Genomic DNA, 16,496 nt, shown 5'->3' on the forward strand with positions numbered 1-16,496 from the left:
GTGCAAATAGGAAACACTGGAAATATTCACCGTGACCACTGCGACCCTCACAATGAGAAATTGGTTGCAAGCTGGAGAGAGATGAGAGGAAATATACAAAAGTGTGACGTGAAAAAGAAGGCAGATTGCAAAATAAATGAAATGACTTTGAGAAGGGATCTGACAGGTGTTGTTAATTCCCATTAGGTATGATTAAACACATAATCCTTTTGGTTCAGGAGCTGTGAGGTGTGATTGAACACAAATCCGATTGGATCAGGAGCTGGGAGGTGTGATTAAACACACAATCCGATTGGTTCAGGAGCTGTGCTGCAATGTTTACCTCACGACAGTACAGAATAGAAAGTTAAGTTAACCCTTTGTGAATTGCTCACAAATCCCAATTTGCCACACGCCACCCTGCCTGGACAAACACGCTGTCAATCTAATTTAACCAAAGAGGCATGCCTTGAAAGCACTTTGTTTCAAATAAAAATCTCTCTTCATTATTACTAGCGAATGTTCTCCTTATCTTTTAATTGTGCCTCATCTAATTAGTCAGCAAAACAACTCACCTAAACCTTTGCATTTTTTTTAATTTACTGTCAATATTTTCTCCTTTTACTTTGTTATAGATTAACCAAAACCTGTAAAAAAAACAAAATATATACAAAAGTAAATTTACTAGAAATTCTTACTATATACAAGAACCACATTAAAAATGTTAACTGCTTTGGTTGTTGGGTGTTGCATCTTTATGATTTAAGCAGGGGTGCAGCACAGCCACAACCCTCAGAACGATCTGGGTGGAAGGGGAAGGGTCATACTCCTGAAGTCCTCATGCAGTTGAGACGGTACCCAAATTCCCTACCCCTTTATATTTTTAGACTTAAAAAAAAAAAAAAAAATGTATGCTTGGAATTGAATGTTGAATATGTTTGATGTTGAATTGTGATCTATAATGTATTACCCTTTAAATTAAAAGAAAATAAAATTCAATTCACATGCAGCACAACTCTGACCTGTATAACATGCTGGTTAAACCCAGGAGCCAGGCGCACAGCCCAAGAACACATTTTAAAGGTACAGCAGCATTTTAATGAGGTTCTGCCAGCCAGCCAGAGGCAGTGCCTGTGGTATATCAGTTGACAGTGTAATGACAGCACGGAATTATTTTGTAATTTGGACTCGTTCTGGATTAAAGGGAAACGTGTTTCACAATTCTCCATTGCATGTAAAACCACGGAGGTGCGGAACACGAAAACGTCTCTACAAATTCTATTTATTACTACAAATCCCCATTACAAGAACAATGCCCCTGAGTCTGGGTTATTGCAAGTTCATTAAATACAGTACAACAGCAGAATGATGTCTGGCTACTGGTAGGTAAATTGTACATATGTAATATAAAACCACAGACCCAAATCAAAGCCAGCTTGAATTTCACAAGCAGATATATATATATATATATATATATATATATATATATATATATATATATATATATATATATATAATATATATATATATAAAAAAAAAACTACCTATTTTTTTTTTTTTCGTCCTCGGGGATTCCCACGGTGTGAGAAACCCTAAAGTATGTCATCGACAGGGGGCTCTTATGTAGTACTTCCCCCGAGTCTACATGTCAAAATGATCAGATACAGTTTTTTTAGAAAAACAAAAAAACAAAACTCTTTTTTTTGTTCTGTGAGCTATACATATATATATATATATATATAATATATATATATATATATATATAGTTTAGACAATTTTCTTCTTATGTACTTTGGAAAATGGAATTGGGCTGATCTCATTAATGTGGCGCTTCGTTTAATTTTCCATTTGTATCTGCTGTGCCCGAAGGCTCCTTTTTCATCATGCGTTTCTTACGTATGGCTGTGGATAACATTGATGGTATTCATGGTGGGGCAGGCTATTTGGACCCACACATACAAATGACCCCTGACACCACACGATAATTCCTGTAGTCACAGGCATACATGAAACAAGGATTTCTAGTTAAAATCACAGCACTTCCTCGACGGAGCCGAGTCTCTGCTGTTAATAAACGGAAAGCAGCAGATGTGCTCGGCAGCTACTGTGTGCTCTAAAAGACAGGACGACTTTGAGTATGAGCGAGGTGAAAAACCTGAGCTACGTATTCGTATATTCTGGGTACGGATTTCTTGTGCACTGCTTCATGGGCACAGGTAGGGGTTTGATTGATCTGTTTCTACATGCTGAGGTTCTACCACTGTCGCATATGAAGCTATTCCCTCTCAACATCGGTTGTATACATTGCTTTAGAAATATTACAACACGTAATGGTTTGTCTTCTTTAATTTGCATGCCCCCCTTCCACCCTGACACAACAGAACAGGTGCAATACCTATTACCACAGCATAAATCTGTGCTTTATTCACAGGACAAGATATTGTTACAATACAATAAAGTTTGGCATTTGTTTCAAGCATTTGCATGGTTATATTTATTTATTTATGTATTTATGTGTTTATTTATTAGCTCTTCATATAGCAAAAGTAATCATTTAAAAGCACTTAAGCTTGCAGTCCAAGTATAGTAGGTCAGAAATTCAGCAATTGCAGTTCTTCTTCTATTTCAGTCTTGAATGATCTATACAATGCTGACAGTGTGATAACGGCAGGCAGAGTCATTGGTTAACTACGTGTTATTGTTGTTGTTGTTATTATTAATATTATTAATAATGGAGACATGATTGATTCCTTTAGAAGATGTTAAAATTGCTATATGGTAGGAAGGAATGAGAATATTATCTAGTACTGTCACATATATCTCTGGATAAAAAAATAAATGAATAATAACAATACAAAATAAAAATAATCACGCCTTGATTTCACGCCTTGAATTAGGAGCTACTGTGAAGTGTTTTTATTATTTTTTTAAATGCCTTTGGAATATTTTATTTAGTTGATTTTTAAATTAGTTTTTACATTAGTTAATATAAACTAACCGCTGTTGCCTTAAACATAATTCATCAGCCAATTACTACTGAATACATATTGCAGCAGAAGGCTCCTAATATATGATAGTGGGGAGCCGGCATTCATGCCCGTGGCTAAGCGACATAATCCAGACTGCATGGAAGACGTCGTTTTAATTTACTGTTCTGTACCGTACAGCTACATACCCTCAAAGCTAGTCCCACCTAAAATTGTGCCCAACCATTTCATAAAATCTAAAGTTATAGGGCCTATAAAAGTCTCGGAGCTGCTCAATGACCTCCTGGTCTATCTGGACGTGAGTTCTGCCTTTCGATTTGCCAAGGCAACGTGGTAAGCTGCTGCTCTCTGGCTTTTTCAAGCAGGGGAACCCTTTTGTCTTGTTGAAGTAGAAATGCTTGTCGGTCACAATCCTTTTGAGGCCCAGGAAGTCCTGGATTCTTCCCAGTTCCCCGGCCGGGTCGGTGATGAGCCTCTCCCCACTCACGAAGTGGATCTGGGACAGGGGGAAGTATTGCAGCCAGTTCTCCAGGTGGAGGACATACATCCCGATGCGGATGGCATTCCAGGAGGTATCCACCAGCCCCAGGCTCCAGTTCTTGAAGGCCAGGTCCTCGAAACTGGGTATGTCTGGTTTCTTGGACAGAGTCTGTGTGTAGTCCGAGATGGCTCTGGTCACGGGGTTGCGGACCACCACTATCAGCTTGGTATCTCTGGACAGGTTGGAGATCCGCTTGGGGGCTTCCTTGGTGACAAAGTAGCTGGGGGTCTTCTCCATGGTGATCTGGGTGTCGAGAGTCCGGGGCATTAGACTCCTGTAAATTAGGAAGAGGAATAGAATACATGAGCATAGGTTACTGCAGCTGCACAGTGAAATTTATATCCCAGTAGGTAGCAGTTCACTTAGACACAGCTTTGTGAGGACCCTGGAGGTTAAGTGAATATTTATATTCCTTTCACACTTTTTATTTATATTCTAATACAGGGTTTTGCATAGTGCCATCAGTGGCAACGTTTTAAATGTTGTTCCTTCAATTTCGACTTTAGCAAATAGTGTAGTTTTTGGACCCATGATTAAACATCTACTGTATAATCATTAAAAGCGATGAAGATTGTTAAAGTAAATTACAATACCATTTAAATTACTGTACCTCCTATGAGTGCAAAGTTGCAAGTTGTGTTTTAAAATGATTCCTTAAGAAATCTTTAGTCCTTAATGCTTAATAACAGTATTGGTACAGCATGTTATTATACATAATATGCTCATTATTATTATTGTTTATAACACCCTTCGTACCACTGTGCTTTATGCTCTGTGTTCTCAAAGTCAAATGCGTATTTTCTTTTACCCACACTTACTAAGCTGGAAATTACACCTTGAATCTCATGATGACAAAGCTCTTGGCTTTAATTAGTTGTTCATTCACTCCATGAGTTTACATCAGGGAGCCCACTGAACCCCATCTGTCATTAAATATGCAAGTCTGAAAAAGATTAGCGCTGGAGAAAAGAACAAATAAAGTCTAGCCACACACAGAAGCTTTCAGCTCAAAGTTACCTTGATGTTTTTATTTTCCAGTTTGTCTCTGAACTCAAATCAATTTGTCAAACATGCATTTCCAAGCCAAGCTCCCAGACAGAACATTTTGAAACAGCTTTGATCTACACTGGCTATAATATTTAATTACTGTAGGGAACAGGTTCCTCATGAGGTTTCAGTGTTTACCAAGGGAAACTGTTTGCAATGCGTTCTTTAAATGAGAAAATAAGACTTTAAAATTAAGATTCTTGGGTTTTTGGGTGCTGGGGAAATCAAAAAGAACTAAAAGTCCAACTTTAAACACCCAATCATAAATTACAGTGGAAAACCTTTAGGTAACTATTGATAAGTCAAGGGCAGGACCTTCTAGTTATAGATATCTTTTGTTATACTATAGAAAACTGCAGTAGGGGGCTTTTCCTTTATGCAGTGAAACAGTTAAATAAAACAGAACCTTCAATGCTATTGTTTTATTAATCATCTTATTAAATGGGGTTTGCCTCAAACAGCTCCCCTCTCACTGACACACAGACATTCCTTTAGAGAGGGTGACCAGGGACCGTGCTGGAACTCCATTCATCTTAGCTATCAGATCTGCAAGCATTTTCATTTTAGAGGACAGTTCGTGGGAAACGGTCGCTCCAAAAGCGCTGTCCTCTGAAAGAACAAATTTACTCAGGCTGTGCTTCAGCTGTGAGGCGGGCTTGCGGCCCTGACGGGCACTAATTGCTTAATAATTGATATTAGCTGCCTGCATGTTTATTTTACATTCATTTTAAACGTGATAATAGATTGCGGGCTTGGATATATTTCTAGCCTTGGGATGGGAGTGATTTATTGTTGCTCAGCACTGTGAAACATGACAAAGCGAATCTCCCGGGAAACAATTACTTACAGTAAGGAAGGGAAACATTGTGTCAGAAAAGACAGTACAAACTTTAAATTGTGTGGTCTTTAAGCCCGGAGTCAACTGGGGCAGGAACAAAATAGAGCCAGTGCCTTTAAATATTTATTGGAATGTGTCAGGAACGCACAGAGGAAAACCCTTTGTGCACTGTTTTTACTTGTATCTGCAGCTTGGCTTTATAGCTTTAGTGCTATAAACAGAAGGGTACATTATTCTTAGGAGCTGCTTTACTAAATGATCTAGACCTGCCGATGCAGAATGTCCGGCATTAAAAACTGGTATAATAGGAAATAGAACGCCAATAAAAATAAAAAAAAAAACAGTAAAATCCTGTAATACACTGATATGTTTGTCTGTATGTCCATTTTCTTATTAATGAACTATCTAATGATGTATCCTTGGGTAGTCTTTCTATAAAGTTAACAAAGTTACTAAAAAGTTCTAACTTATTTAGAGGACTTATTTCAGGTAAGTTGCATGCACCCAAACTCCGGTCTGTGTTACTTTTCAGTAATAAATAATTTTCTAGAGTAATCTTCTAGAACCTCTACTACCCTATACTATAGATCACTTCCTTTCAGATCTTCAGTCCTTTACCTAGGTTTACCTGTGCATGCATTTATTCATTTAGCTGGTACCTAGTCCCTCCTTAGCTGAGTTAGTTGTTGACTGTCAACAAGGAGATGATTTTCTATAAAAGGATATTAAAGAAAGCATGAAGGCTATACCTCCCCAGTTCACCCGGAAAGGCAGACATGAATTATATACAGGAGATTTGCCCTGAGGCTGGGAGTATTAGTATCTGTCACGCTCTCTGCTTCTCCCCTGATGTCATTATTACACATAGCATGGTTTTGAGGCTTATTTTCCTCTTTTGTTGTTGGACTAGTATCCACGGTATTAAGTGGAGAATCACAATAAACATTCTGCCGATGCATAATGTCTGAGGAATCCCCCTGTTGGGATCAATAGGGAAATAGATATCCCTTATACAAGCATACCATCGTGAAAGCATAGGTAAGCAATGTAATACCCAGAGAGGTATGGTAAAGTATATTGAAAGACATGGCAAACCGAGGTAAACTATGGTAAATACATAGTAAAACCACAGGAGAAGCCTGGGAAAAATGCAAAATTACTGTGCAAATTTACCGTGGTTAAACTTTTACGAGGGATACCACTGTTACCACCACTGCAATAATGGTAAGCATTGTCAGCATTTCTGAATCTATATTATGATAAATGTTCCTGATTTTAAAAAGAAACCAAAAAAATAAAAAATAAAAAACACATAAAATCATAAATATTACAGGTAAAAGCAAAAAAAATATGGTGACATTAACAATACCGCTGCTCTCTGAAAATGTCCCTTTGCAATACTATAAAAAGTGCATACCTGCAGAGAATTACTAGAAGTTCTATTCTTCTTGTCTCACTTGGCTCGCATGTCAGGAAGCCAGTGCTAATTCTCTTGAACTCAGGCACAAGCCTGCTTGAGAGCGGTGCCTCACAGGCACATCATTTCACTGCTGTCATGTGCTGGAGCTAATTTACAAGTCCTTTTTTGGATTTTTTTCTGAGTAAATTCTATATATATATATATATATATATATATATATATATATATATATATATATATATATATATAGAGAGAGAGAGAGAGAGAGAGAGAGAGAGAGAGAGAGAGAGAGAGAGAGAGAGAGAGAGAGAGCGCTCTTTATCCAAGGAGAATCAGGATCCAACAGGCTAATCATCAATCACGAGAAATAGTAATTGAAATGTATTAAAATAGTGAGTTTTCAGTTTATCAATTACTTTTTTTCTCTATATACACACACCCCTGTATTATCTCTGTGATGTAATCCTCATTAAAGTACAGTAGTTACCTCCTAGGCATTTAAAATATATATTTTTTGTATTTTGTATTTTTTTTTAATATAAAATCACATGCACAGTTAGCCATTCAGTTTTTCATAATGCTCACCTAAAAGGATATTGCACAATAGTGGCCAAAACACTACAGTGGAATATGAGGACTGCAATGATATACTACAGTATTAAAAGATATGGGTATTTCAGATCTGGCTGTTCAGAGCAATTGTAAATATTTCACTGCTGACCAATGGGGGGACTTGTGAAAGGGAGACAAATACAAGGACATGAAACTAAAAGCAATCAGGAGGCGGGGGGAGAGGAATCAAGAAGAAAGAAGATTAGAAATGAAAAAAAAATAATCAGGGCATGAGAAAATTAAACAGTGGGATTAAAAAATGATTGGAGATCTAGTGAGCTAGGACAATGCAATCTACAATACAAAGACGTTTTATGGATTTAAGATTGTATGTTTTATTTTAGGATGCCACTAAAAAACATCTTATTTTTAATCCCTGACATGGAGATGGTTTTGAGGCATGCATATCTAGGGAGTTCCTATTCACCGCAGGCACTTCACTTGAGAGCTCGGATTATGTTCAAATCTGCAGGAAAATGATTTAATCCTTAATCAGTGATGCCTCCAGCCCTCCTCTGGAAGAGGCACCTGCTGCGGGGTGACAGGGCTGGAGAGGCTGCAAGTTTGCACACAATGCCAGCTCTTCACTGAGCTGCGTGAGCCGGCTTATAGCTGCCGCAGGAAATCTAACGTTCCCGTTTTCCAAAAAAAAAAAAAACGACCTCATGCCAATGCGAGCAGGACCCTGAAAGTCTGGATGATCTTATTAGTTCCCTCCCGGCTGATTTTTGATCTCGCAGTACCAGATCAGTGTCTCCAGGGTTGAGCGGAAGGAATGACACTGAAACAGCTGGGGTGCTGAAAAACCCATATTCTGTTTAGTGCGGTTGATGTAAATAAAACTCAGTTGGTTGAAAGCAAGAATGCATATCATATTTTTGGAATATTTTGATGATAAGTTTAAAAGGTCAAGAGAACCATGAGCAGAATAAAATTAAAAAAAAAAACACTCACAAAATGTAATCCCTCGCAAAAGATGCAATACCATAGGAGTGACTTTCCTTTACCAGTAACACTTGCAGTATTTGATCACTAGATGGAGGTAAAAAAAAAAAAAAAAAAAAATAATAATAATAATAATAATAATAATAATAATAATAATAATAATAATAATAATAATAATAATAATGGTTACAACTGCCCTAAAAATGAGAAGACTGAATGAGAAGCGTTTTTTTGCACAGTATCCCTGAATTCCCATTTTTGGGCTAAAATTTGTATCCTTATTTTTACAATACTCTACAGAAGGCGGTGGGAGTCATTGGGGTCTATAAGGGGAATCTCAATATATCCCATATGTTTAGGAGTGATTATAGCAACATAGAGAGAAGATTCTTATAGGCACCCTACATTGTATCCTTTAACAATGACTCCAGAAACTTGCATTTGTATTCTGGAATAATAAGGAGCATGTTTTGTGGGAGTATTTTACACATTACTTGAAAACTCTATAAACTGACGAGACCTTGTGGAACGTTTATTTCACATGAATCACTAGCTTTATCGGAGGCAACGTCTCTCAAAGCCATAATTTCTGAGCAGTAACACATAGCCTGGTTTACAAGTTCAAATACGTTTTTAAATGGAAATAATTCATTTGATACAGTGTGAGAGCTGGGATTCAGAGAGTTTTCAGATTAAAAAAAAAACAATCTAAAGGTTAGTTTCTATCAGAAGAGCTGATGCAGATTCTTTTTTTTGTTCATACTTTGACATCTCTTTTAACCTAACACATTAGTGTCTGTTCCAGTCTGCTGAGTTATATTACGAGATTATAGATAGAAAAGCCTTATTTGTGTGCCACTTTAAGAACACTGCAAGATAGGAACATATACTGTGGTTTATACCTCTGTAAAAAAAAAAGCAAATTGTGGTGGGACTCAAACTACAAAAATATAAACCTGGTACTAACAAAAAAACAAAAACATGTCTTAATTAAAATAATATGGTGTATTCTGTAAGTATTATACAGTATACAGGAAAAACAGCTGCTACTTTAAGCTTACTTCCAGTTAGCTTTTCTGACCACTTTGAAACATATAGGACTGAGCCCCATTTATTTAAACAAAATATAAACCCTTATTTACTAGATTAATGACAGCTCCCTGTGCATTAGCGGGATGTTAATTGCAGCTATAAGCATAACTGTGTGATTTAAAACAGCAAGGGATTGTATGACATCATGGAACAATACTTTGCTGCAGTGAAGTTGCTGGTGATTTACTGCCTGGGAAATTGTCAAAGCAAAGGTCCAACCCACAGCTACCTGTTCGGTATCAGAAACTTGTAACAATTCATCTGGATTAACAGATCTTGTGTTTACATGCCAAGTCAACTCTGCTGGTTGTCCCACTAGCTTGAGACCACTCAGTGCCCCCAGTAAAATCATTTCACAGTAAAGTCAGGGCTGAGCTATCACTTTCACAGCCGAATATGGCAGGCAATTGTCAGCAAAGTTGTTTTTGCATTCTGTCAAACCATCCCAAGACTTGTAGCAACCAATAAGTTGGCTATGCAAAACTGAACCCCCTTACTAAAAAGTGTATTGCTTTATAAAGGGAGGGATGCAACAATATCAGAGTTAACAACACATTACAATGTTGCTCTAAAGTGTGGCCGTGCTCCGAAGAGCTTCCACTTCAAACATGCTTGAGAGAGGCAACAGTAAAAAACACATCCAAAACTACAGTATAGTCATCGGCTCTGTATACTGCAATACACGTCAATGCAACTGATGCTATTCTATTATTTTGTTGGGTCTTATACTATATATATATATATATATATATATATATATATATTATATATATATATATATATATATATATATATATATATAAAATTTGTTAAACTTTCATGAAAACATAGAACTGTGCTACTAAAATGTACATCCATACTGACTTCAGTCTTCAGACAGAATGTAGTCAAAATAGTGAAGAATAGCCTGAATTCCATGTAATAAACATCATATTAGCATTTTTGAAACCAATGACTTCAACTTTTTATTTCCAATCTGTGATCTCACGTTGCAGTAAACACTGTTAGTCAACTGCAACGAATAAAAGGTATATATATATATATATATATATATATATATATATATATATATATATATATATATATATATATATATGAGATTTTTTACAAATATAGGGAATAAATTCTGCAGTGAATATAATTAGACGGCTTCACTGGGTACATTATTTTAAGCATTGCAATCTAACAATCCCCTAAGGCGAGCTTAAAAAGATTCCATTGTGGCATTTCCCAGGAGCCTGCCACACATAGAAAACCCTTTGAGTTACCAAAATGAAAATTTATTTGATCAATCTTACTGCAGGCCAACTGTGACTTTATTCCCCTCCATCGCTCTGAGGAGAACCAACTTCCTGCATGGACGGAAAAAAAAAACAAAGAAAAACAACAACTCACAACCTCAAAAGAAAATGCACCAAAGAAACCATGTACATTCCCATGGCCTGTAAGTATTGCCTTCAAACAAACCCCTCTTCTTTGATGTGTGTCAATGGCTGGAAGTGTTAGCCAGTAATTAACATTATAACTGGAAACCCAAGACACTCTCTTAACCATCAATTAGACATATCAAAAACTACAATGCGGTCTATAAAAAGGTTTATATATTGATATCGTAATCTAAAAATTGTCCATACCACTTCCACCACTTCCTTCCTGTGTCATCACCAGATTCTTCCCCTCTTCACATGCTGTGGCCCAAAAGAAAGTATGATACGCAAACCAATATCCTTTTTCTTTAATCTAGTATGGGACAAGATAATATTTTTATATAGAAAAAAGGTCATGCTTTATTTTTAGGGCTGTTTTTTTTGTTTATTAACTGTTAACAAACAGCTAATAAACATGTTAATGTATATTATTTATTTTCTGTTAACTGTTCATTAATAATAATATATAATAGGCCAGCTAAAACTGCAAACACCAGAGCCCTATGGATGATCAATCAAACACCACAGCCCTATGGATGATCAATACCCAGTCGATCATATGCTTGAAATCGGTTTAAATTGTTACTGTATTAATGTTTAGCAAATTAAATCAGGTTTTTGTTAACCCTAACCCTAACCTTTATCTACAAATTAACAATGTTTGTTAACAGTTAACTAAAAAAACGGCCTATAATAAAGCATGACCAAAAAAAACAACACGTGTGTCTTAGAAAAAGGGCACTGTAAGTGAGATCTGCATGGTGACTGGAACTGCACAATATTTGCCTTTAAGAAGGAATACTGTTGTTTTGCTAAAATGCTTAGACAGTCTGGCCCAAGCTCTTCAGACCCCATGCAACCTTGAAGCAAGCTATCCGCAGCCTAGGCCCTTTGAATTATGCCAAGACTGATTTATATTGTGATTAATTCTCCCAAAAAGCTTATCTTCCAACCCAGCACACCCAATAGGATAGTCTGAATATCTTCAAATAAACACTGCTGCTGTTCTCAAAGTCCTCTAACCAGGCCCTGTCCCAGTCTCCACTCTCAGAGCCCTCCTGCCATCTTTCTTCTCAGAAGTTTATTGGCTCAGCTGTTTCCTATATTACTTTAACTGTAGGTACACCACAACTTTTCTATTCCTGAGATTCCATGAAAAAGCGGCATGGAAAACCTTGTGAGTTACCAGCACTGTTTGGAGTTGCTATTTCATATGGACCCTGCTTCCAAGACCTAACAACCCGAAAGACAACGTACCTGCTCAGCTTCCCATCCAGCCTCAGTAATAAGAATAGTAATTTGAGGGGTAAGAATAAAAGATGTAGCTGCTATTAATTATTTTCATATGCAGTATGGAAGATGAGTGATACTGTATTTTGTACAAGATAAAACATTAAAAAATGCACAAAAAAAGATATTAATAAGGCTGAATTCGCAAAGCATGCTTATTTAGGGTGATTATTATTATTATTATTATTATTATTATTATTATTATTATTATTATTAGTGTAGTCATAGTTTTAGTATTGTTTAAAGGTAAGCGTGTTTAAGTTATAAGCAGTTATTTATATTTTTCATGGACTTTTTCAATAATAACCACATTTCTATCCAACACAATTCCCCCTGGATGATCACATTAGTCACAGCAAACAAGAAAGCTGTGCGCTCAGCCCCCTGCTGTTAGCAGGTCAGCTCCTTTATTCCGGACCAGTGCTTCACAATGTACCTGGGCCACAAGGCCAGAGAGAGCTCAAGGGACTTAAAAGCAACCACAAAAGAGCAATAAAACAGAGCAGCGACTTCCCAAAGAGACGCGTTCACCGCAAGATAAAGATATCTCTCTTAGCTTCGTGCAGGGCCCCCTTCCCTGCTTTCTGCTTTTGAAAAGGATACTTGCAAATGTTCTCAAAGATCGGCTATCAATTGCAGATGCCGTGTTTGGCAGGATAATTCCATGGGATACGGTACTCACTTTCCATCTGCTTATTGGTTGGGATTAGACTAAAACATTTATTTTTATTTTTTAAAGAACCAGTTTTTCCATGACCTCCACTTATCGAAGAAAACATCACACAGGTTTTTATTGTATTTAGAGCAATGCATTGACCCTATGTGCTTTTAGCAGCAAAAGGGGTTAAAATCATCTTTTTTTACACAAATAAAAGGTCTCTGACTCCCTAAATATCAAACTGGCATATACTGTACAATACCTCTCTACCACACATGACTGGCAATATACGGAAGCAAAACTGAGGTACATCAAAACATCTAAACGCTGCTGGTAGAAATTCCACTTCTCACTTTCCCTGGTATTGACACATCTATAAAGACATGTATCCACTCAGAAACTCATTTATGACTGATATGATTTCAGAGAAGTGGGAGGGAGACTGTGGGCTTTTACGTTTTAAAAGAAAATGAATTTGGTCGGAAACTAGATTCTAAAAAAAAAAAAGACTGACTTTGTGTCAACAGAAAACCAGGAGAGTGAAATGAAACAGTGAATTGCAAGACGCCCTCAGAGCGGCAGAGCTGGATGAAGGAGCCACTTGAAAGCTGGCTGAACGATGGAGATTAGTCCAGTGATCAAGTTATACAATGTACACAGGCATGCATTTTAATGGTCTGATTTTTTTTAAAAACATAAACCAAAAAAAAAAATAATAATAAAAAAAAATTGCCACTCACTCATTTACCTTGGACACTGTAAAATATTTTAGCAACAGGAAACGTGTCTCAGCCTTACAATGTGGACGAACCAGGGACTCAAACCACTGCCCTGCAGGTTACTTTACACTTCGGCAACCACCAATGTACCTAGCAACCTAATGAATTTCAGAGCGCCTTACGCTGCGGCAGCATTAGCGCTGCCACTAAAGCAGCTCATTAGACAGAGAGCTCTCTCTCTCTCTCCTACAATTCACACCTCGTAAACAGTTAATCTAATGTAAAATTTCTGCCGGGATTCTCTGTGTAAGTTCTGCTAAATGCCAAGTCTCCTGATTCCGCTGTGAGGCGGTCTGTTGTCCAAGGTGAAACTAGACATATGCTGTTAAGACTAATTACACAGGGCCATTAAACAGGTTTAGGGAGATTGTTAAACACTGCGCTGGTTCCCTAGACACCGAGCAACCATGCCAAGCTTTCAAAAGCCTGGCAGCAGACTTCAACTTGAACTTGGCGAGTATTCGCCACGGACAGATCGAAGCTTGATAGACATAAAAAATGCCTCTTGTTGCACCTCTGAACAGTGATATAACTTATTGTTCTCTTTGAGTCCAGGGGAATTTTACAATGCAAATCTGCTGCCAAACTATATATATATATATATATATATATATATATATATATATATATATATATATATATATATATATATATATATATATATATATATATACACTTTATTTGCATTGTGTATATCCCACACCTGGATCCATGTTAGGTGAAAGCCCAGAGATGCCTGGTTTAAAGGGTGCTGACGACATGAACAGATAACATACGTTTCCACTACGGGGAGCTTGTTTCATTTTGTCTCATGCCTTCTGGTTCACCTGTGCATAAACTGCAGCAGATGGTGGCAAGTGAGGGATATTGAGCCCTAGCCCGGGCTGTGTGCTCAATCTCTGAAAGATGAATGGAAAAAAGCACTGTACTCACACACAAAAAAGTCTTAAGGGGGAGAAGGGGCAGACAGTGTACAAGCACAGGACAAACCCTGATCAGCTAGGCTGTTTCCTCTCATTGCTAGCATTTTGTTTTGCTCTAATCTGATGCTATAGCTTTTGTTTTATATAGGAGGGCACATGCAATCCTACTGCTGCCACTGTTCCAGCTTATGCTGCTTAAGGACGAGATTAAGTTGTCTCCTCACTTGATTAGAGAGTCGTAGATTCACATCTCGTGCAAACAAGGGGATTTACAAGCAAATGCCGGGTATACCCACCCTGATAAGATCTTCTGATGTGCAAAAATAAATAAATAAATAAATAAATTCTTAAGCTTTGTGATCTTTGTAAAGAACTCACGAATTATTACCTCTAGCAAGTGGGTGCACGATCATTTCTTCCCTATTGCTTTTTTATTGTTTCCTAAGTATCACTCTTGCTGGATACACAGATTCCCGCTGTTAGTATGATGGCGTTGAATGAATACAAACGAAAGAGAATCTAATTTGCAGGGAGGTTATGTTATGAAGGAGAACGTTTCTTGTTGGATAAAGTATGTCAAATTGTTCTAATTTACTGCCAGAGCAAAGTCCTTTTCCCTCACCCGATCACCACGTTTTCACGATCAATCAGGGATAGATGGCTTCGTAACTGTTTGCTATTAATAGAAATTGGTAAAGCTGTTGTTACGTTAATGGAACATCTTAATACTTGTTACACTTTCATTACCGTAGCCATTAAATCTGTGTATTTGATAAATGAAGTCACCTGCTCCAATCAATTACGAAAAATGAAACAATCCATTATAATAAATTAGAAAAATGAAACTGGAAATTTCCAATTAACTCTCCAGGATCACTGACTGCAAGCTTCAACGTGCTGGGATAACAGAAGCCCCGCAATTGGAAAAAAGATTAATTACAAAGTAAACTGTAATATCCGCCAGCAGACTAGTCTTCACATCTTTATATTCTGTGTGGACACTACACTTGCCAGTATGTTTAAACCCTGTTACAGCATTTCTATTCAGGGATTAAAGCATTAACTCTTAACATGTTCAACCTTTCCCTGTACAGTACATACAGTTCTCAACCATGTTACAGATTAAGTATGACAAACAAGCATTGGCAGACCATAACATTTAGAACAGTTGATCACAAACCATTGTAACAACCGTGGTCAGCAATGGCTTAATGAATGTCTGGGTTCAACCATACATTTTTCTCACTATTCCCAGTTTCAGTAGTAAAGAACCAACTTCGCCTAACAGAAGATGACCCTCTTCCAGATTGCACCTCGGCACCAATTTGTTTGAACTCTTTCTGAAATACTGTAACAGTTGGATGTCGCAGTACGGATTGTGCTGAAGAAACACACAGGACTGCGGGCAATGCTGCCTTTAGACGCCAAACATTCCCTAAACACAGCCAAGGAAGCTGGTGCCTCAGGTGCTCCTTTTTTCTGTGGCTTACTGGTCTTAATTAGCAGAGGTATGTCAGAGCTAAATACGCTCTCCCTGTGAGAGGTAACTCTCCACCTCCACCTAATTGCCAGTCACTAACTATGGATAAGGGATACGTTATCTATCAAAGTTAACAGTGCTCTTTAAAGTTGTAGTTGCTATTTCAGATGAAATGTTAATAAACTAAAATGTTTGCGCTACGTTTTTCTTTGGTTTAACTCTGTGATCTTTCCATTTTTTCCCACCCTCTTTCAAATGTTACATCTGATATGAAACGCACGGCAGCAGTCTGAGTTGCAAATCACTGACTTGGTTTATTTTTATCTCTATATAAATGTCTAGCTTCCTCTGCTGCACACAATCCGATACTCTAACCTTAAGGTTCTGCACAGTATCTTTTAGTGAAATCTGTTCCCTACTGCACAGGCACCAGGATCTATCCTCTGTAATTGAAGTATTACCTGCTGCAGACTGTACC

General features: G+C 37.4%; 1 protein-coding gene across 1 annotated transcript in view; it reads right to left on the reverse strand.

Annotated features, from left to right (window-relative positions):
* Positions 1 to 2,307: 2,307 nt before the first annotated feature.
* The window catches only part of LOC121300658 (heparan sulfate glucosamine 3-O-sulfotransferase 2-like), a 26,960-nt gene continuing 12,771 nt past the window's right edge, over positions 2,308 to 16,496 (reverse strand). The window contains exon 2 of the mRNA XM_041229301.1: positions 2,308 to 3,781. Coding sequence (XP_041085235.1) covers positions 3,163 to 3,781 — 619 coding nt within the window. The 3' untranslated portion in view covers positions 2,308 to 3,162. The remainder of the gene's footprint in view (positions 3,782 to 16,496) is intronic.

The sequence above is a fragment of the Polyodon spathula genome, chromosome 26, assembly GCF_017654505.1.
Source record: "Polyodon spathula isolate WHYD16114869_AA chromosome 26, ASM1765450v1, whole genome shotgun sequence".
Lineage (NCBI taxonomy): Eukaryota > Metazoa > Chordata > Actinopteri > Acipenseriformes > Polyodontidae > Polyodon > Polyodon spathula.